General features: G+C 32.6%; 1 protein-coding gene across 2 annotated transcripts in view; it reads right to left on the minus strand.

Annotated features, from left to right (window-relative positions):
* ASCC3 (activating signal cointegrator 1 complex subunit 3) overlaps window positions 1–22,562 on the minus strand; it is a 310,528-nt gene that overhangs the window by 82,895 nt on the left and 205,071 nt on the right. For both annotated transcript variants that reach the window (XM_028508379.2, XM_036024518.1), the window contains exons 31-34: window positions 16,727–16,864; window positions 16,527–16,647; window positions 15,549–15,681; window positions 12,874–12,999 (exon numbers count right to left, since the gene is read on the minus strand). In XM_028508379.2, coding sequence (XP_028364180.1) covers window positions 12,874–12,999; window positions 15,549–15,681; window positions 16,527–16,647; window positions 16,727–16,864 — 518 coding nt within the window. The remainder of the gene's footprint in view (window positions 1–12,873; window positions 13,000–15,548; window positions 15,682–16,526; window positions 16,648–16,726; window positions 16,865–22,562) is intronic.

Consider the following 22,562-nt stretch of genomic DNA (forward strand, 5'->3'; position numbering starts at 1 on the left):
TATATGGGATCTAAAAAATGAAAGAAATGAACAATAACAGAAAAGGAATCATAGATCTGGTAACTCTTTGAGGGTTGCCAGAAGGGAGGGGATTTGGGGAACGGCTAAAAAAGTGAAGGGATGAAGAACTACAAATTGGTAGTTACAAAATAGTCATGGACATGTAGAGTACAGCATAGGGAATAAAAGTCAATAATATTGTAATGACTTTGTGTAGTGTTAGATAGGTACTGCTTTATTGGGGTGATAACTTCACAAGTTATGCAAATGTCTAATCACTGGGTTGTACGCCTGAAACTAATATAGTATGTGAATTGTAATAAAAAAATAAAAACTATTAAAAAAATCCCCCCCACAAAACAGAAAAAAGTACTAACTTCCCAGTATTAAAACTGACCTTACTTCAGTTTACACATTTACAGCAAACAAAACTTATGTACTAGATATAAAAAAGGTGAGAAGCATATTATATATAAACATATAGCTCTCTTTTATACATAAGAACCCACCCTCACAAACTTAACAAAACTCAAAAAACTGCCCTGGCTGGTGCAGCTTAGTGGATTGAGTGGTGGCCCGAGAACCAAAGGGTCACTAGTTTGATTCCCAGTCAGGGCACATGCCTGGGTTGCAGGCCAGGTCCCCAGTGGGGGGGTGTACAAGAGGCAACCATACATTGATGTTTCTCTCCCTCTCTTTCTCCTTTCCTTCCCCTCTCTCTAAAAATAAATAAATAAAATCTTTAAAACAATTTGGGGAAAAACTAAAAAACCTATTGATTTGGGTGGTAGATGAGTTCTTTTAGGAAATCTAGTCAATTACTATTCTCCTAACACTTAAGGAGTAAATGTCCTTCTAAAGATTAGAAGGGACATCATCAGGCTAACAATAAAGCAGTTTAACCAAGCTTCTATATAAAGAAACATAGGTTCAGCCCTGTACAATTTCCAAGTAAAAAGCCTAAGAACATTCAATTCTCCTGAATGCTCCTCTCTGTAACTCCTAAAGATTTTTGGCAAATTCCTAAAATCACCAGAAATCTGTGTCTGGGAAGATATCCAAAAGGTGAGGGGCTACCCCCACAGTCATGATAGATCTCTAATTCCTGCTGGGTGAACCTCCTACCCTAGTCAGCATGAAGAATTTATATGCCCTGCCTCCATCCAAATTAAGGAATAGGAGTAGAAAGTGGCCTCAGAGAAGAGGCCTATCACTGAAACTCCAGGACAAGGGTTTTGCATCTGTACAGGACTGGGAAGGGGATATTCAGAGCTTAAAGAAAGTGTTAATGATCTTAATTTAAGAGGCCTAAAGAAAATCACAATCTGTCAAAGTGGTAATTTTTCCCCTTTCTTCAAAGGAAAATATTTGTGGTCAGTATACTATAAAAATTTATTTAAAAATATACAAAGCGGGTCTTAAATCATGGGAGAACATATTTTCACTTTAAGAGAAGTTAGCATAAATGTCCAGGAACAAGCAAATATGAGAGTATCCATTGAGTAAAGATTGACAAGCTATTTATTTGGAAAAATAACATATCATAATTATATGTTGAGGATTTTGATTTTTATAAAAAATTGGTAGTCAGTAAAAAATTATTGACTTTCTTGGAAAAGTTCTTGTCATAGATCAGAATTAAGCAACACTTATCAATGAACAAATAGATGAGTACTGACACCAGTGCTGATATGATCTTAAACAAAATGTACCAGCTTGTATCCAACCAGGCATATATGAAAGTAAAAAATTTGCATCAGAAACCATTAGAAAATACTTTATCCTGAAAAATGACTAAGAAGTATTTAGTTAGAATAATGCATTCTTCTTCAGAGGTGAAAATAAAAATTCTGGTCATTCAAAGCCCCCTAAAGGAGACAGGCCCCCCAAACCATTCCAAATTACAGTTGACCCTTGAACAACACAGAGGTGAACTGCACAGGTCCACTTACACATGGACTTTTTCTATACATACTATAAATGTAATTTCCTTAAGATTTTCTTAACATTTTTTCTTTATCTTACTTTATTGTAAGAATACAGTATATTATACATATACACAAAATATGTGTTAATTAACTGCTGTGTTATAGGTTAGACTTCTGGTCAACAGTAGGCTACTAGTAAAGTATTCTCAGAGTCAAAAGTAATACACAGATTTTCAGCTGCACAGGGGTTGGTGCTCCTAACCTCTACATTGTTTGAGCTGTGTTTATATATTTTATCTTTCACTTTTTTCTCAACAAATACAATTTATCAGACAAAGTTTCTGTAATATAAGTCCTTCCTTTGGTTTCAGTTACCCATGGTCAACTGCACTCCAAAATATTAAATGGAAAATTCCAGAAATAAACAATTCATAAGTTTTAAATTGTGCACCATTCTGAGTAGATGATGAAATCTTGCACCACCCCACTAAGTCCCACTTGGGATGTGAACCATCCCTTTATCTATTCTGGATACACTGTCTGTATTATGTTAGTCACATCATAGCCATGTTGCTATTGGATCGACTGTCACAGTACTGCAGTGTTGTGTTCAGGTAACTCTCCTTTTACTTAATGCCAGACTCCAAGCACAGGACAGGGGTAATGATCCTGGTAATTCATATATGCCAAAGCTAAGCTATAAAGTGTTCCCTTTAAGTAAAAAGGTCAAAGTGCTTGACCTAATAAGCAGAGGGGAAAATCATATGCTGAGGTTGCTAACGTCTGTGAGAAGAATAAATTTTGTTTCCCTTGAAATTGTGAAGAAAAAAATTGTGCTAGTTTTGCTATTGCACCTCTCAAATTGCAAGTTATGGCCATAGTACTTGATAAGTGCTTAGGTTAAGATAAAAAAGGCACTAAATTTGTGGGCGGATGACAGGAAAAGAAAATGAGTTCTAACTGACGGCAATGTGTTGTGCCAGAAAGCATTGAGCCTGTACAGAGACTTCAGCAAAAAATCCCCTGAAATGAGTGACTGCTTTCACATAATTTTTATTACAGTATACAGTCACAATTGTTCTATGTTATTATTGTTGTTAATCTCTTACTGTGCCTAATGTACAAATTAAACTTTATGTCCAGTTTCAGGCATCTGCTAGGGGGCCTTGAATGTATCCCCTGTGGATAATGGGGGCACTACTGGCTTGACAGGCCTATGTCTTTGGCTTGATAAGCCTATAGCTTTTTCAACACTTTTTTCCAGGTATCTGGACAAATATATATCAACAACTAATAAAGTTATTTCTAAATTAAAAAGACTTGTGAAAATGTGTCTAGGACACTAAATAAATGTTATCATTTCTAGAGTGTGAATGAAGCTATACAATTAAAGTTACAGAAGACCTTATGAAAATAATTTTGCCACGAAAAACAGAAAGTTAAAAATTTTATTTTTATCTACAAATTTATCATGCCATTTTAAAACAAAAGAATCTCATAGATTTTGCTACTGATTACCACAAGCCATTCCCTAATAAATATAATCAGAAGGCCAACATTATCATTTTATGACGTAGTAAATAAATTTGGTACACTTACAAATAACACAGATATTTAAAACCATTAATAATAAAAACTTTCCTTTAAAAATTATAGGTTCTTTTTTACATATATATTTGATTTGCTGTTTTATGTATTTATAAGATATATTTTGATGGTCTAAGATCCCTTGTCATGTTTATTTAAGTCTACTAGAAACATTTTTAGACTAATTTTTAGCTTTTATCCAGATAACGCATAGTTAGAATAAACATTTCTTAAACATTTAAAATAAATTCCAAAAAGAAAAACAAGTAAAATCATGCCTCTGAGACTATTATCTGATGATTACAATAAAATGTTATCCATAATCTAACTTGCTAAAAATTAAAATTTTTTTGAGCAGAATAACTTTAAAAACTTCCATTGGTATTTCTTAATATATATAGTTCTTTTTGAATGCTCTCACCAACATTCTCATTGACTGGCAGAAGAAAAAAATTACAAAATTTAATTTAAGTGACTGAATGTACATAACATGTATTGACTATCAGCACTTTCATCTGTCAATATCTGGGGATAATCTAGAATTTAGAAATCCTTAAAATTCTTTACTTCATGAATTCTGGCATAAGTGATATATTTTATTTATTTATTTATTTATGAAAAGTAACAACTTCTAATTATAGAGAATGCTAGTTAAAATGTTATATTCAAGAATATAATAATAAAATCTCAATAATTAAAGTACTTGTCTCCTGTGCATACAATAAACACAAATACTCTAAAATGCATCTGTTTTTGTTAACGATGTAACTGTGCTGATTTATACCAAGTACTCTTTGTTAATATTTCAACTGAGATTCTAACATTGCTTAAAGCATTTTCAAATACTTATAAAAGTAAGATAGCACTATATCTTAAATAGATATAAAATTCATAAAACACTGTTAAATAACATAAGTAAATATAGTTATTTTTTAGCTTAACAAAATATTTGAGAGATAATATATTCTGACATCACATGAACTTGTCAGTCATCATGCAATTTCTAGCCTAAATATTTATAAGCATTTAGCTTAAAACATTACATATAATTTCAGTAATCCCTTTACTAACTTGAAAAAGCATGCAACAGTTAAGTAAAAAGGTTTGTTTTCATGTTGTACTCTCCACAGTACAAAATTTATAATTTACTTGTTATTTAAACAGAAATATTACACAACTGTTTAATTACTGATAAAGAATACAAAGTATTTTCATGCTCACTGCATCGAATCATCAAGTCATTATCTTCTATTTGCCATAAACAGACAGCCTACCTTTTTGTCAGCATGTTATTTCATTTATTTCACAGAGAAACCCAGTTTCGCAATAATTGACTTGTCAGAAGCTCTAATTTATGAGGCTGAGCTCTGTAAGATTTCTCTATATTGGACTCAACCTGCACACAAGCAGGGTTGAATATTTACAATGCTGTTAACAGGTGCTGAGTTGTTTAATGATTCTAATAGCCAGAAGCATACTGAGAAAGCCAGCGGGATCACAATTACAGGCTGTTTGAACACAACAATTACTAGTCCCCTGAGAGGTGTGAAAGTCAAAGGCAGTTTGATACTGACAGCATCTAGCACATGGGCTAGACAAGCTAACTTGTATTAGCAGTCCATTGGGAAAAAGTCGTAACAAACCTCTTCCTATCATAAAAATTTACAAAGTTCATTACATTTAAACAATCAAAAAGTAAAACAACTTTAAAAAACTATCTTTAAAAGATCTTATCAAAGGACAAACAAGAATATCACATACAAAACCTCCAGTAATCTTTTTCCAACTAAAAAGGATAAAATTTCACCAGTTGAGAAGAGATTTTACTGTAATGTAAAACATAGATAAAGTTACACCAAACAGTTTGGATTTAATGTGAATAGTGGCAGCCATTTCCTGTTTGGTTTATGTAAACCTGGCCAGAGATCTCGATGGGAAATTTTTCATCAGTATTGAAATGCTGCTGCTATAACTGTCAGTACGGGGAGGTCATTTGTTACAGCACCATGTTTTTTATGTTCAGATTATGCAGCAGTAATAATGACAGAAATAATGAAAGTGCTTGTAGGAACAGCTGAAACTACAACAACATTTTTTTGTCCCAGAAATATTTAAAAGCTTTCTCAAGGGAAAACAGAGAGTAAAATTGAACATACAAATTGATTCCAGAACTCAATTTAGAATATATTATATTTCATGATGCACCAGTACATGTGTTTATATATCTGAACTAATAAATGCATATATGTATGTCTACATATATTTATACATATAAATATGTATTTTTATACAGGGCTATATGCATATATGCCTATATTTGCATATACATATCACACACACAAGAATATAAACAATTTTTCAACATGACTGTAATTTAGTTAATGTCTTGGATTTCAATTGCTTGTTGTTTTATATACTTTGATGTTATTTTTTAGTTATCTAAAAATATGTAAACTACTATAATTTTACAGTGATTGTGGTTGTTGTTATAAACCTGAACCATTTTCATTGTCCTTTTACATCTTTTTATGCCTTGAATTTCACTTTGATTTTAATTCTTCAGCTATTGTTTTCTCTGTTATTTTTCATATCTTCTTTCAATCCTTAATTTTCAACTCTTCTGTATGATTTTGATTTAATCTGTAAATTGTTTAGCTGGGTTTAGGAAAATGAATCTAGAGAATTCTGGTCTTTCAACAGGAAAGTTTAAATCATTTATAAAACTTATGATGACAACTGACATGTCTTACGATATAAAAACACCCTGTCAATCCTCTGCTCAAACCCCTACAATACTTTCCATTTCATCAAGAAGACAGTCAAGGTCCTGACCGTGGTCTCTAAGGTCCCATAGGACATGCACTGCCACTGGCCCCTACATCCCTAATCTCATCTCCACTATTCTCCATCCCTCACTTATCTACTTAACCACATCTTCTCCTTGGTGAGATGCCTGCCTTTGAGCACCGCCTGTTCCTTTGGCTTAAAATGTTCCCTATATAGTTAGGCGGTCAACTTCCTCACTTCTTTCACCTCCTCATTCAAATGTCAGTACCCTCAAAACAATCAATCAATCAAACAAACAAACACAATATTATTAACTACAGTCACCATGTGGTGCATTACATCTGCAGAAATTACTTACCTTACAACTCAAAGTCTGTACCCTTCAACCAACATCTCCTACTTCCTTCCCACCCCCGTGGTGCTTTAACTAGGCCCCACTTCTGATTCCCACCACCCTCTCCCCACTCTGGCTCCTCCAATCTTCCTTACCTAGTTCTTTTTTTTTTAAAGCATTTACTATATTCTAACATACTTCTAAATTTACTGTCTTTTCTAAAAGAATATGAATGCCACAGAAGCAGAAATTATTGTTCTTACTTTATTAATACATCTTCAAAAGGCCCAGAGTAGTGCCTAGTACATAGCAAGTATCATAAATGCTTATTGAATTAAAAAATATAGATATGATTTTGAAATGCCTATACATTATCATTTTAAGGAGACTTTTTAATTTTTGAGACTAGAAAGCACTACTTATATGGCTACTACCTTCCAACAGAACCTAATATAATTGTTAATCATAGATTTTTGTTCTTTACAATTGAAGTATAATTGACATATAATATTGTATTAATTTTAGATGTATACCACAATGACTTGATATATGTATATACTGCAAAAGGATTATCCAAAAATAGTCTAGTTAATAGCCATCACCTCACATAGTTACAAATTATTTTTTTCTTTTAAGATCTACTCTCAGTAATTTTCAAGTGTACAATATAATAGCCGTAGTTACCATGTTGTACATTATATTCCAGAACTTACTTATCTTGTATTTGAAAGTTTATAGCTTTTGACTACCTTTACCCATTTTGCCTACTTATCCCCCACCTTTGGCAAACACTAGTTTGTTCTCTATTATCTATGAGTTCATTTTACTTTTTTGTTAGAATCCACATAAAGAGGGATCAGATTATATGTCTTTCTTTGACTTATTTCAATTAACATAATGCCTTCAAGGTCCATCCCCATGTCGCAATGGCAAGAATTCCTTTTTTAATGGCTGAATAATACACACATATATTTATATACCCACACATACCCTATCTTCTTTATGGTATTCATCTGCTGATAGAAACACTTAGGTTGTTTCCATGTCTTGGCTATTGTTACAATGAATACAGGGGCGGGCAATCTTTTTGAGGTAGTGATTGAATTTGCTTTGGATAAATACACAGAAGTGGAATTGACAGATCCTATAGCTCTATTTTTAATTTTCTGGCTGTACCAATTTACAATCCATAAGCGGTATGCCGGGTTCCCTTTTCTCCATATCTTTTCCAATACTTTATTTTTTGTCTTATTGATAAGAGATATTCTAACAGCTGTGAGGTAATATCTCACTGTGTTTTGATTTGCATTTCCCTGATGATTACTGATACCAAGCACCTTTCATGTACCTGTTGGCCATATGTGTCTTCCTTGGAAAATTGTCTATTCAGATTCTCAGACCATTTTTAAGTAGTATTTTTCTTTTCCCTATTGAATTCATTTTTATAGTTTGGGTATTAGCCTCTTATCAAATATGTAATTTGCAAATAATTTGTTCCATTTGATAGGCTGCCTCTTCATTTTGTTGATGGTTTTCGATGTGCAGTTTTTTAGGTTGATATAGTCTCCCTTGTTTATTTTTGCTTTTGTTGACTTTATTTTGGTGTCAAATTAAAAAGCTCATCACTTTACCCTCACTAAGTTTTCTTCTAAGAGTTTTATGGTTTCAGATCTTACATTCAAGTCTTTAACCCATTTTGAGTTGATTTTTCTGTAAAGTATAAGACAATGGTCCTGTTTCATTTTTTTGCATGTGGTTATCTGGTTTTCCCAACACCAGATTTACTGAAGAGACTATCCTTTCACCATTGTATATTCTTGGCTCCTTTGTCATCAATTAATTGTCCATGTATGTGTGGGTTTATTCTAGGCTTTCTTCTGTACTATTGATCTATGAATCTGTTTTCATGCCAATACCATATTGTTTAGATTACTGTAGCTTTGTAATATAGCTTGAAATCAGGAAGCATGATGGTTCCAGGTTTGTTCTTTCTCAAGACTGCTTTGGCTATTTGGGGTCTTTTCTGGTTCCATACAAATTTAGGGACTATTTATTCTACTTCTGTGAAAAATACCATCATAGCTCTTTTAAAAAATTTTTATTGTTATGCCTATTCTGGACTGATTAACTCACATGGCAACAATACAGGCATAAGTTTCTACTTCAGAATACTAATGAAAGTCTTAGTCTTAACCTAGCCAGGTATTTCAAAATATGTATAGGTGGCTACTAAAGAACTGGCACACTACTTGATATGAACCACCACCTCCTGAAATTAACTGAAGCATATTTATCAACACATGACTAGGCTTTTAAAAGACTGTTAAAGCTTGGTTGGGTATAAGGGTTTCGGAGGGCACTCCATGCAGGGAGACAAGTGACAGCAAAAGTGCAAAAGTGAGAGGAACTTTACTGGGTGTGGGTTAATGTCTCCTCTACTCTATACTAACACCTCTGCCTATGGTGGTGCAGGACAAATACTCAACTCTCAACTGGAGCAGCAAGAGAGCAGAAAAAGCAGCTGCCACAACTAAGTAACCTGAGCTGATGCATCAAGATGATGCATCCTTCTGACTCCTAGTCCCAGAATTTCATCCTGGTGAAGACGACCATTGGTAAAGAACGTGAGGCAATGTGAACTAAGGAAAACTCCTTATTTACATGGGCTACACCCATATTAGCAGGAGAACCCTAAATTGTCAGCACCTAAGTTCTGTGGCTCAGAGGTGCGGTATAGTTTTTAAGTGATACTCTCAAGATTTCAACTTTGTACACTGTGCTAACCTCTCTAAGCTTCTTGTTCTGCCCTTAATTATTACTCTTTATTATAGTTGCATGTAGATATTTTTGTCATAATATTATTAAATAAAAGGCAGTCTGTAACCAGAGCACCAGGGAGAGATGTCTACTCCAGATCCCTCTCAATGGGATCCCTATTCCAACTGATGTCTCCAACTGTGCTCCTGGCTCAATCTCACTTTCATGGTTGAAAAAATGTAAACACTGGTCAGTCTCATACCTCATTATCTGCAGTCTCATAATCTGCATTTAAAGACGATGTTTTCTATGTCTACTAACTAAACCTTATCTAGTTTCCACCTCTAATACAACATATTTAATTTCTGATCAGTACTATCTGATGGTTTGCAAAATAGGTTAGATTGGGGTTAGACAAAAAGCAGGTCAAGCATTTGGAGACCTAAGGAAACAAGGAGAAGAAAATTTAAAAGCAACTTTGAGGTTGGAAGTCAAGGTAAATTGATGCAGAATAATAGTATTAACAAAAGTAAGAAAATAAGATTAGAGGAGAATTTTGATATATGATCAATCCAGTTTAGCAGATTCCAGAGAGCAGAATAGAGCAACATAGTTTGGGGTCTAATACAGACTGATGATATTTTAAATATAGAAGGTATCTGTAGGAAAAACTTCTTCAGAGTATGCACTCTGAGAAGACCACAATATTACTTCATAGTATTCTTGCAAAAAAAAAAAAAGACAAAACCTGAAATTAGGGATGAGGATGCTTAAGCTGAATCCAAATTAAAGGCCATTCTATTATACAAAATAACTGGCCACTATTTATTTCTCTAAAGTGTCAAGATTAGAACAAAGAAGGACTTAATGGTGTAGATTAGAGTGGATTAAGAAAGAAAAACTAAATCAAGGCAGGATACTAAACTGGAGCCTAGACAGAAAAGGGACATTAGTGGGACAACTGATGAAGTTGCAATAACGTCTATAGATTAGTTAAAAATATTGTAGAAATGTTAATTTCCTGGTTTTGATAATTGTACCACAGTCACATAAGATTTTAACACTTGGGGAAGCTGGGCAAAGGTATACAGTGCCTCTTCGCAGTATTTTTGTAATTTTTAAAATTCTCAAATTGTTTCAAAATGAACGTTAAATATTTTTAAAGATGAACACACAAAGTTCACTATATCTGTCGATTCAGTAATGAATTATAATTTTTTAAATAACTCAATTTGCCTTAGAGAATTATTCCCTTGTTTGATAATCAGACAAGCTGACAGAAACGATTGAGTCCTTAGTGTCTAAGCCAGACATTTCAGATGGTACATGCCAGCAATTTTCAATCTTTCTCATCTCATGGCACACGTAAACTGATTATTACAATTCTGCAGCATACCAAAAATATATGTGTTTTGCTGATCTGACAAAAAATAGGTATAATTTTGATTCATTCATAGCAGATAGCTATTGTTTTTTGGCTGTTGTCATTTTTTTTATTTGACAATCTAACGAAAAAGAGGTCAGTACCCCTAACTAAATAGTCAGATATTGCAGGTTTTAAAATTCCTTGTGGCACACCAGTGTGCCTCTGGCAGCACACTGGTTGAAAATCACTGGTATAGACCAATGAAGCAATTGGAAGAGGTACAAGAAAAACAGGTCACTAATCACATTAATTATGTTCTTCATAGGTAATACTGAACTCAAGCTTTAATTTGAGTATTTGATTTTCGACATGGCCCTGTGAGGTAGGCTACTTATTACTCACTTTCCGCATCCAGAAAGTGAAGCTGAGAGAGGTGAAGTGACTCAAGGTTGCAACTAGTAAAGGGTAGGGCTGAAACAAGAATCAGTGTTCTGATTCCAAGTTCAAAGATCTTTCTAGCACATTAATTGCCTCTATTCTTATGATATGAAAAATGAATATATCTATGGTTACACAACAGGTTCTCCTTCTTTATTTATATAGAAATAAAGAGTTGTAAGTCAGAAAACTAAGGTTTAAGTCCCGGGTTTATCACAAAGTAGTTCTGGGATGCAGGGCAAATCACTTTAAGTTTCCAGCCTCCGTTTCTTCACTATCAAAAAGGGTTAATTAAAGTTCACGTAAGGTATATTCTATTATATTGTACAAAGCTACCACTTTAATCCTGTGACCCATGTATTACAAAAATTTGCAGTGCCAAATGGCGATCTCATTCTGCAGTCATGTTCCCAAATGACATTTTGTATTTAATTCAGAGGTTCCAACATTTGAGGAAACTCTAAGAAAATGTCTCCATGTTCTCAAACTCCCATATATGGGAGTAGAAATGGTGGTGGAAAACAAACAAGTTTCTTAGGTATCAACAGATATAATTTAGTAATAATATTTTTCATCATGATTTCTCTATTTAGTATTTCTTCTAACTCATATTAGGAATGTCCCTCATTGATCTTCCTTCCATTCCCTCTCCATCTAGTAAGGTCCTATTTACTACTTATTCATCTTCCTCCTGTTATTAAATAGCTTCCTAACTGGTCTCTCTGCTGTAAATGTCCTCCCATTCCAGCTCATTCCCTACTGCAGTGCTGTAAGTACTGAAATAAAATAAAACCTACTTTGATGATGTTAAACCGTGTTTAAAACTCCCATTGGCTCACAGTCTCATAGCCATTGAGTCAGATGCTATGAGGTTACTCCTCAGCACACGGGCCCTTTATTTTGTGATTTGGCCCACTTTCTGGTCAAGACAATCTTCTTCTCTCTGTGCTGCTTAAGCTCTGGCCACACCAAACTTCTTGGCATTCTGTAAACACACTTTCAAGCTCTGAGGTCCTTTGCCCATAAAGGACATCCAGCTTTTCTACTCCTGTTCCAGATTCAAGACCTTACTGAAGTATCACCTCTTCTGAGAAGCTTTCACTTACAGGCTTAAATGCAGTTCTTTAAAACACTTATTATTTATATTGTCATTATTTATATAGTTTTCCCACATAAAAAGATCAGCCCTTGAAGACAGTGGATGATGTACATTTGTCTTTACGCCTCTGCATCTAGTGTAAATAACATCTGACAAACAGGTGCTGAATGAAGACCTAACCTATACTTCCTGCAGTAGAAGACACTCCACCTCAGCTCCCCCAATTTTATTTCCTCTTGCAGGGCCCTTATTGATGCTCACAAATGCCTCACAAACTCAGTCACTACTATGCAGTTTAACACATTTCCGAATAACCACTTGTCTCCTTAAATCTTTGAGGATATCCTAAATTAATTAAAATAAGCTAAGAAGTAAATGCATATAATTATTAATCTTCTAATATGTCATAATACATTGTGAGCATATCAGAGACATCATATGATTCTCTGGGCAAATTCACACATCCTGAATGTCCAGAGTTCTGACATTTTTGTCATGTACTTGAATGTATAGATTATTGCTTTTATATATATTTTCTTTCAGTGCAAAACAGCAATAATCAGTTAACTCGGCTTACCTGGGGTTCATGATAAGACGTCGGAAAAAGTAAGTCCAGGTGATATAATCCATTGCATCTTGCTTTGATGTTATTGTACCACCAGCAATTTCTGCATTTAAATGGTCAGAAAGCACTCCTAATAAACTGTAGAGTGAACAAGACATGTGAAACATACATGAACATTTAATGAAGCACACTTTACCTCACACTATCAAGGCTTAGATGTTATGCTCCAAGATAAAAAATAACGTGTTTTGCATAATTTATATATTTTTACATGATAGGGGGAAATAAATTGCAAGGTGGAAATAAGCACGGACTGACAGCAATAGAGCTAGTAACTTTCAGGAGGAGAAGATGAGAGCCAAGGTAGGAGCAGACAACAGAAAGTACACCTTAGAGAGCATGCAAGAGTAAACTTACGGCATGCAGGCATAATTAAGGAGTGATGCTGTAGAGATAAAAGGAGGTTCGCCAAGAAAGAGATAATAGCTCTGAGAGAGCAAAGATATTATTTTCATTCACTCAGTGAGTATTAACTTCATAGTTACAGATGACATAATTGTACTAGATATTTTTAAGTATATGAAGATGATCAGATGTGTTGAAATGCTGGCATAACAAAATGTTCACTTTAGTTTCTTATGTAAAATACAAAAATGAAAAATAGTGTCAAACAAAAGAAAGGCTAAGTAAATTATATGATACATGGAACAATATGCAGCTCTAGAAATAATTTTAGCAAAGGATGTTTTAAGGACGTGAGAAAATGGCTTTAATAAGTTGAATGAAAAATCAAGTTGCTATATTATTCTCAATTTATCAGTGGCAGAGTACAAATCCATATAGTCAATTTGGAGGGCAATTTGGCAATACTTATTTGAACAGTCATCATGACTTAGCATTTTACTTTTCCATTATCACCTGCTAGAGAAGCATTTACATGTTAGGACAGGAAAGCAAAATACTTCATTACGACATTATATGCAAGAGGAAAAATTGGAAACTCTCCATGTCCGTGAATACAGAAGTTAATATATAAACTATGGAATACTCTGTGATACAACATTAATAATAATCAAGGTACAAAATTAAAATTTTTAGTTAAATTTTTACTGATGTAAAAATTTTTTTCTAGATTCTGTTTCTCACATTAAGCACATTCCTTACATCCCTGTTTGCTAGCAAGTTTTTATTATGAATTGGTGTGAAATTTCATAATTTTTTTATTGAGGTAATTGTGATTTTTCTCATTTTTTCATGCTGTGTTAAACTATATAATTTTCAAGTAATAAATCATCTTTGCATTTATAGAATAAAGATGATATATTATCTTTACACTGCTGGATTTGACTTGCTTATGTTTTGCTTAGAATATCTATGTTAAAAGATTTTATATTACAGATTCAATTGCTTTAATTGATAAGAGACTATTTAGATATTCTATTTCTTTTTGTGTCAGTTTTAGTAAGATTTTTAGAAAGAATTTTACCATTTGATCCAATTTTTTAAAATTACTTGCATAAAGTTTTTCATAATCTTATCTTAGATGTTTGTAGTATCTTTTGATTCCTGATACCATTTTGTTCTTTTTCTCTCTTCTTCTGAATGAGAGTTAAAGGTTTATCAATTTTATTTTTCTATTCAAAGATCCAACTTTTGGCTTTTGTGATTTTCTTCTAATGTATTATGTTTGGTTTCAACTAATTAATTCTTGCTTTAATTTTTCTTATCTTTTCCTTTCTTTGAGTTCAATTTGCTATTTTTTTTTGAAATTCTTATAATAGATAAGAAGGTAATTGATATTTCATTCTTTTAAAATATATATCTATGGTCATAAATTTTCTCTAAACACAGAGTAAACAATATCCCACAATATTTCATTTTTTATATTTTTCAACTTTAAAGAAATAAACATAAGTGGCAGTAATAACAATAAAAACCCAATGACTATTTACAGTATAACTTAAAAAAATATTTTGTCCTTCCCAGTTGGAATATAGTAAAGGAGATATAGTATATTAAAAAAGATTGATAAAAGGTAGCAAGGGATAAATATTAGAAATAAAAAATGTATGAATCTAAGAGAGAAAAGATGATTTTTCAGCTGAGAATATGGGTCAAGATTGTGTCGAAAGGGTAGTGGTTACTAGGTTCACAAAGAAGTTTGTAGTAATTCTGAAATAGGCCACCTGTCTAAATTATTCACTCTAAGTCTTTTTTATTATACTTTTATTTATGAGCTACACCACAAAGATACACACAAAACTAATCCCTTAACACTTACTATGTGATGGACTGTTACAAGCACTGTGCATTTGATCACTACAAGTGCCCTACGAGATGGCTGGTGCAGCTATCATCTCCACTTTACAGGTGGGTGCCCTACTGCACTGAGGAATCAAATAACTCGTTCGATATCAGCAAGTGGTGGAGCTCAGTTACGAACCCAGGTTGTCTGGTTCCAAAGTCAATGTGAATGAACACTGTACTACACTACTTCTTTCAAAAAGTTTATTTTTTAAATGAAAAGTATGACTGAATGTTGTTTTATAGCAATGATTATATTTGGTTTCATTTCAAATAATATTTTTGAACTAGTTTACTGATTTTTTATCTAATAAAATGCAACCACAAAAATATCAACTTGCTATGACATGAATTAATTTAAAATAATTTATAGCAAAATTTACCTCGATTCTACTGGGAATGGTTCATAAAGAAATTTTTTGTAAAAATCTTTCTTTATGTCATGAACCAGAATTACAGCTTTGCCTTGGTCATCAAACTGGGGCCTTCCAGCACGTCCCATCATCTGGAGTACATCTATAAAAGAGAGAACAGGAGGTACTCTGTGAGGTGGCACAAGGTATGTTTACTGACTATGGCATGTGTCTACAACACAGCAAAACAACAAAGGAAACAGGAATCTAAGAGCATGTATGCTGTCTCTGATGCCCACTACTGAGTTTCTTAATAATTAAATAATAAATTCACTATGATATAAAATTAAGTCCCCGAAGGCTCTTACTGTCTGGAAAATAAAGAGAAATGGTTCCTTTAGTTAAATGCTTTAAAAATGGTGTTTAAAAATTATTTTTATTTTAATTTCACAAGAAAATGAACACATATTTAGAAAAATCTCTCCAGCATGGCTATTTGATTATTTCTCTCCACAAATAATGGATCTATTTAGACCTCACCCTTCATCAACCATGGTATACAATACCTTTCTTTTATACAGCAGGAATCTCTGAAGTAATCATGTAGAAATAATACAGCTTTTACCTGTATTCACTGGGTATAAATATACATTGAGAATATTTCTCTCTTCAGAACTCAGTGAAAATGGTTTTATCAAGTTTTAAAATACGTTAATAGACTGTTCATGCAACAAGTGCTACTACTAATCAGTACTTTTATTTATTTATGAATTGGAAACCATTAGTTCTGCTTCTGATGTTTCTTAACAAATTGGGTAAATGTAAGACGGGGTAAGTAAAAGTAAATAAAAACAGTTAAAAACTTTAATATTTGTACTAGAAACAAAAATTTATAATTTGCTCATCATATGTTTAAATGTGACCAAGTCTCTAAAATTTAATTCATGCAAATTCAATTTTTAAGGCATAAAGAGCAACTTAATGTATCTGTAAATGAAAAAAAATTACCTGTAATGGGAAAATCCACATAACGTCTTGTTTTTCCATCATAATATTCTGTTCCTTTAATAATTACTAAGTGAGCTGGAAAGTTTACACCCCAAGCTAATGTACTTGTAGCAATAAGAACCTATAAAAAAAGACAACATATTTAACTAAAACATAATGTTTAAATTACATTTAAATATCTGGTCATGGAAAAAAAATACCTGAATTTTACAGTTAACAAAAAGTTCTTCTACTGTTTTCCGGTCCCTCTCATGTAGTCCAGCATGATGCATTCCTATTCCGAAAGCAAGTGTAAGCTTCAGGTTGGAATCTCTTAGCGTTCCAATGATATTCTCCATCTGCAAATGCAAACAGTGATATGATGTAGGCACATTCGCTTTAAAATTTTTATATTAAGACTGTATTTATTTTGTTTTCTGCTTATGATACTTATAAGCATAAAAATACATGCCCCATCCACAGTTATGATTAAAGGTAAATTAATTGAAAAGAATATCTTACGAGAATGTATATTCTAAATAAAGTTTAAATGTTATCCATCTTATTTTTATGCATTCAAGGAAAAATAAACTTATGAATAAGTGGCATATCCCCTTAACTATTAAAGGGATGCAGTGTGGCCTAAAATGTTTCAGTATCTCTGTTCATCTCTTGTTAAAGGAAAGACTTCTTTTTGGTTTAGTGCTAAAAATGTAGAAAATATGGACAAAAATAATGAAAAAACCAGTCATTATCCCACCGCACAGACAGAAGTTGTTCAAGTTCAGGTTTTCTCACTACCTTCATGACCCAAGGGAAACCAGATAACCTCTTTGAGCCTCAGTTTAATAATTTATAAATCAAACCTGTTATTTTTGTTTACTTCTCATTTCTTTGATCAATAGTGCAGTTAAATATATTTAATATTTACTATCTATTTTTCTTTGTAAATTATCTTTTCATTTTTCAGGTGCATGTGCCCTTTTCCTTATTGGCTTGTGATAGGTCTTTATGGATAAAGGGTATCAGCTCCTTGTCCATCATATGCTATAATGCTTTCATCCAGTTTTTTGTTCTTCATTTAATTTTCTTTTTTACTTTATAGACTTAAAATTTTAAATTAATCCCATATGTTTTGTTGCCTCATCTTGAGATCAAATACATATTCACCTACTAGTTCAACTTCTTTTATAGTTTTATTTTTTACATTTAAATAATTAACTTGTAATTTATTTTGTAATAGAAAGTATGGTAGAAATCTAAGTTTATTTTTCTTAAATAATTAATCAATTATTCTAGCAATCCTGGTTAAACAATTCCTTACCTCACTTACTTTAAATGCTAATACTATTATATTTGGAATTGTTATACCTTCCAGTTTTTAAATTTTAAAACAGATTTAATATCTGGCCTCAGCTTAAGTCACTAAATTTTCATGTCTAAATGGTTTCTGAAACTCATATATTATAAATACTCTCTGAATATTCTATCACTTTCCACTCTACATGGAAAATACTTAATGCAACACAGATTTTATGGCAACATGCAGCAAATCTTATTTTCTTACAAAATTGACTCCCCATAAAGAACTAAATAGAAACCCCAGTCTCCTTCTATTTAATAGTAGACCTCTGCTGGTCCTTGAAGCCGAGGATGACACAAGGTGCTGTACAGGGAGGTTCTTTCTGGGCAATTAACTAGAAGAGAACAGTAATGCAGAGATCGTGTAGTTCGAGAATACATGGGCATTTTTTTAAAAGACACATCTTAGTTATGTCTGTAGCCTCACTACCACAGTCCAAGAGTAAACAACAGTGGAACAGGAACTTGTAAATAGATACATGTAAAATTATTTTATATCTAAAGACTGAGGAAAATGGAGACAACTGTACTTGAACATCAATACAAAAAGTAGAAAAAGAAAGACAGGTAGAAATACTAAAAACTGACATTGTCTTTGGACTTCATTTTCTTTTTCTTCTACTATTAACCACCTCTAATTTACACAGGTACACTTGTAATACACTCCTGGCTGTGCATAAACCAATATGCAGCTCACAAAATCTCCATTTAGAGCAACTTTAGGAGACTGCTGCAGTTTTATATAAATGCGTAAGACAAGCATATCCATATTGTGAAGCATTCCAACTGTTTGCATTCTCAGTCATGTTTTCCCAACATTCAAAAAATTTCCTCATTTTTCATGTGGAAACAAGTTGTTTTATACTAATAATCTGAAAAATAGGAAAAGTTTGCCTCTATAATAATTAATAATGTATAAAAAGTACTACATAGATGAGGTAATATTTTAATGATATACACATCAGAAATGTTATTTACCAACTATCCCTGAACAAATGCAATGTTTAAGCAGTTGATTCTGTTTCATCATAGCAAGGTCATCTAATATTCTTGCATTATTTACTTTGTAAACTGTTAAGCAAGAATAGAAAAATGTATTAGCATAAATCCACTTTGTTTTTAAAATAACTAAGCTGACTACAAATGCATGCTATAAAGAAAGGTGCTTGTCTGGTCTCATAAATTGTATGTTAGTAGTTCTCAAATGACTGTTTATTATCCATTGTTTAATAGGTCACTATATAAGACATCTTCAATTTATACTGTCAAGAATTAGTTCACTAATATTGCTGGTCTGACAATTAGTTTCAGGGATTATATTTTTCAGTTTCACAACTTAAACAACAGTGTATTTTTTTAACTTGTATAATTTATTGTTCCATGGCAATGCCAGTCATACCCAAAAGGGAATGTAGCATCTACCCTAGGAAAGCTAAAGAATCCTATGGCAGGAGGTTTGGTGAGGCAGTAATCCTGTCCTTTTACATCAGTGAAGGCTGGCTGTTTTTCATTCCCCTGCCTCCATTTCCCATAAATCAATGCATTAAAAAGAACTATTTGCCTATCTGAACTGGCAAAGACCTAGAATCCTCATGAGGACAATCACAAAACACAACTTCATTTATTACATGGTTACTGTGGATAAATTCTAAGTTATTTGAACATCATAAAAAAGCAAAATTTATAGTATTGTTATTCAACCATTAAGCATAAAATACTACTACGACAGCCTGTTTAAATTTGAAAACATAAAATTTTGATTAAGTTTCATCTTTATCAAAACAAAATATAAGCAAAATTTTTCAGGAACTTAGGATAATCAAAGATTAAAACATGATACTAGATATTGTTTGCTGAGTACTTACATATCAAGCATTGTGCTTATTACTTTACAAAATTATCACATTTAATCCTTTACATAAAGTAAAACAGCTCTGATGTAACTCCCAATTCATTTACATACCCAGTGCATTACAGATTAAAAGGCTCAATGATTTTGAATACTTTAGAGTAGCTTTCTCAACCCGGATTCCATGGGAGAAGGAAATTTGAATTACCATCTTAATTTTTCCAAGATAGGTATTACCATTCTAAATAGTTAGTTAAAAAGTTTGTTTATTAAATGCAATAGTTGCCTTAGGAAGTTAAGGCTTAATTCTTGTTAAGAAAGTCTGCTACAGAATTTTAGAAAGAATAAGTATGATAATTAAAACACTTTAATATAGGGAGTTTTAATTCCACAGTTTATTTCTGTTCAATTAACATTTGTTGCAATGTATAGGTATCTTTCCAATAAATGGTCTTTGATATATGTCTGACTATATGTTAGTTAAACCAAGAAAATTATTCAATATTATAAATAAAAGAAAAACAAATCTGTTCCTCTAAGTAGTGGTCCTAGGGTGGTGGGGGAGGAGGCACATATGTAAACTGTTGAACCAATTACTTTAACTTAATAGAATTTTTTATATTTTAAATTTATTATACTCAAAAAGCTTTTGTAGAAAGATAGGATTCCATTTAAGTAGATACATTACTCTGTTCCTGAAATACATTCCAGTCAGAATATAATTCAGTGAGTTGATGACAATGCTGGCTCCAAAAGAAAGGAGGAGACCAGATTGGACAAGAATGAGCTAACAGATTGTGCAGCCCAATTCTGTCCCTTTGAGTGTGATATATTGTTTCAAGATGCTAAAAACCCATACTTTCTCAAAGCATATTGTTGTGCTGGTTTTCCCATTTTCACAGAATCCTCATTATCAGAACTCCATACTCTTTTCAAAGAGCACGTCAGACTCAGACCATATGCCACTGAATAATGCTTATCAATTGTCTAAAATGCTCAATAAAAGATGCACCAAACAGAAGAATAATAAAAGTTACAAATACTTTGATTTTTTAAAAAATAATTAAATACATCACATTGGTACAGATGTTAAATGAAGTTAAAACATTTCCTCATAATTACTGATAACTTCTTAAAATATACTTCTGTATGATATACCCTACAGACCGAAGAGGAAACTTAAAAAAAATCCCACTTTATAACATTCTGTTCATCTAACAGGACAGAAATCAGAAACTAAATTAATTAAAGACAGTAAGTTCCCAAACTTTACCAGTACTCTTCAGAACATTTTCTCTTGCTGTCCCTTCGGAAGTCCAAAACAACCACACCCCAGTAAAACTCACTAGACTTTTAATATATATTTATATGTGATTAAATGTACAATTATACATCAATTAAATATATAAATAAAATCTAAACAATCTTTTCTATGTTGGCTAAATACATACAACACTATTTTCAATGTTTATTTTTTTAGTTTAGCTTGATTCTTAATAATAGTAATATCAAAATTGGGCTATAGATATTGAATATTTTTTCCTTAGGAATTATTCTAATTTAATTCACTATCCTATTAGGAAATCTCAGTGTATGTGCTACATATTTCATTTTGAATATACATTTTATGCTTACTTCCATGTTTAGAGAGTTCAGCTTCTAAAACATGCTTGGAGGGAATTTACAAATACGGAAAAGCTTTTAAATTACAGAGAAAGTTGATGAAAAGGACTTTACAGAATTAATTTTTTAAGTGGCATCATTTTAAATGAACAAATACTACATTAATATTAATTCAACTTATAAGGGATCACAAGCCAAATATTATAAAATTATGATCAAATATTATCAGAGCTGTCAGCAAGAAGAACTTGTTTGCTAGGTATTATCCAATATAATAAGTTAACATTTATTGAACAAAATCTGTGGATAATGTCTACTTGGACACTTAATATCCTTAGCCTAACAGTTTCTTTACAGTTCCAGACCTGTTCTAAGTATTTTAAATGTATCAGTACACTTAAACCTCACAACAATCCTGTAAGGACAGTATTGTTGTTGTTGTGGTTGTTATTATTATTCTTTTACAGATAAAAGAATGAGATTCAGAGGTTAAACACCCTACCAGGGTCATGTAGCTTGTAATGGGCAGTCAGTGCCACACCCAGAAAGCCTGACTCCACTCCAAGCTCTCAAATCAGCACATGAATGAGAGGGACATTAAAACAACTACTTCAAGTGATGACATCATTCATTTGGCTTATGACTGGGCCTCACTGTGCAAAAAACAGATTTGAAGATTTGAAGTAATGAGTAATATACTAAATTCACAAGCTGAGGAACTCTATGTAGATAGTGTGCAAATTTTTTATTCTTTACTACTTGAGTATATCCACTCCTATGCTTCAAAATAAAGAATATCTAAAAATATCTTCTTTTGTAAACTAAAATATCACCTCACAGGACTGAGAATGGTACAGCTCTTGTTGGTTGCTTGTGTTTGATATTTGAGCTACTGACTTTTCTCTGTCTTTACTGTAGTTCCACCCCTGTCAAATCACACACACCCCCACTCTGACTTTTCCATCTTCTGTAGCCAGTAAGTTCTCAATAATTCCATTTACCGTGTGGCAGAGTAAAAGAACACAGGCTCTGAGTCAATCACCCTGGCTTTGAGCTCCCAAGTTCCACTTACTTGGTTGTATTAATAGGCAAATCACTTAATTCTTTCAAGTTTCAGGTTCTGCAGCTGTAAAATTGTGATAACAGGAACAACCCTCCCGGAATTCATGATTAAATGAGATAATATAAGCCCTCAGTGAACTATAAGCACTTCAACATATCAA

This window comes from Phyllostomus discolor, chromosome 4, assembly GCF_004126475.2.
Source record: "Phyllostomus discolor isolate MPI-MPIP mPhyDis1 chromosome 4, mPhyDis1.pri.v3, whole genome shotgun sequence".
Taxonomy (NCBI): Eukaryota; Metazoa; Chordata; class Mammalia; order Chiroptera; family Phyllostomidae; genus Phyllostomus; species Phyllostomus discolor.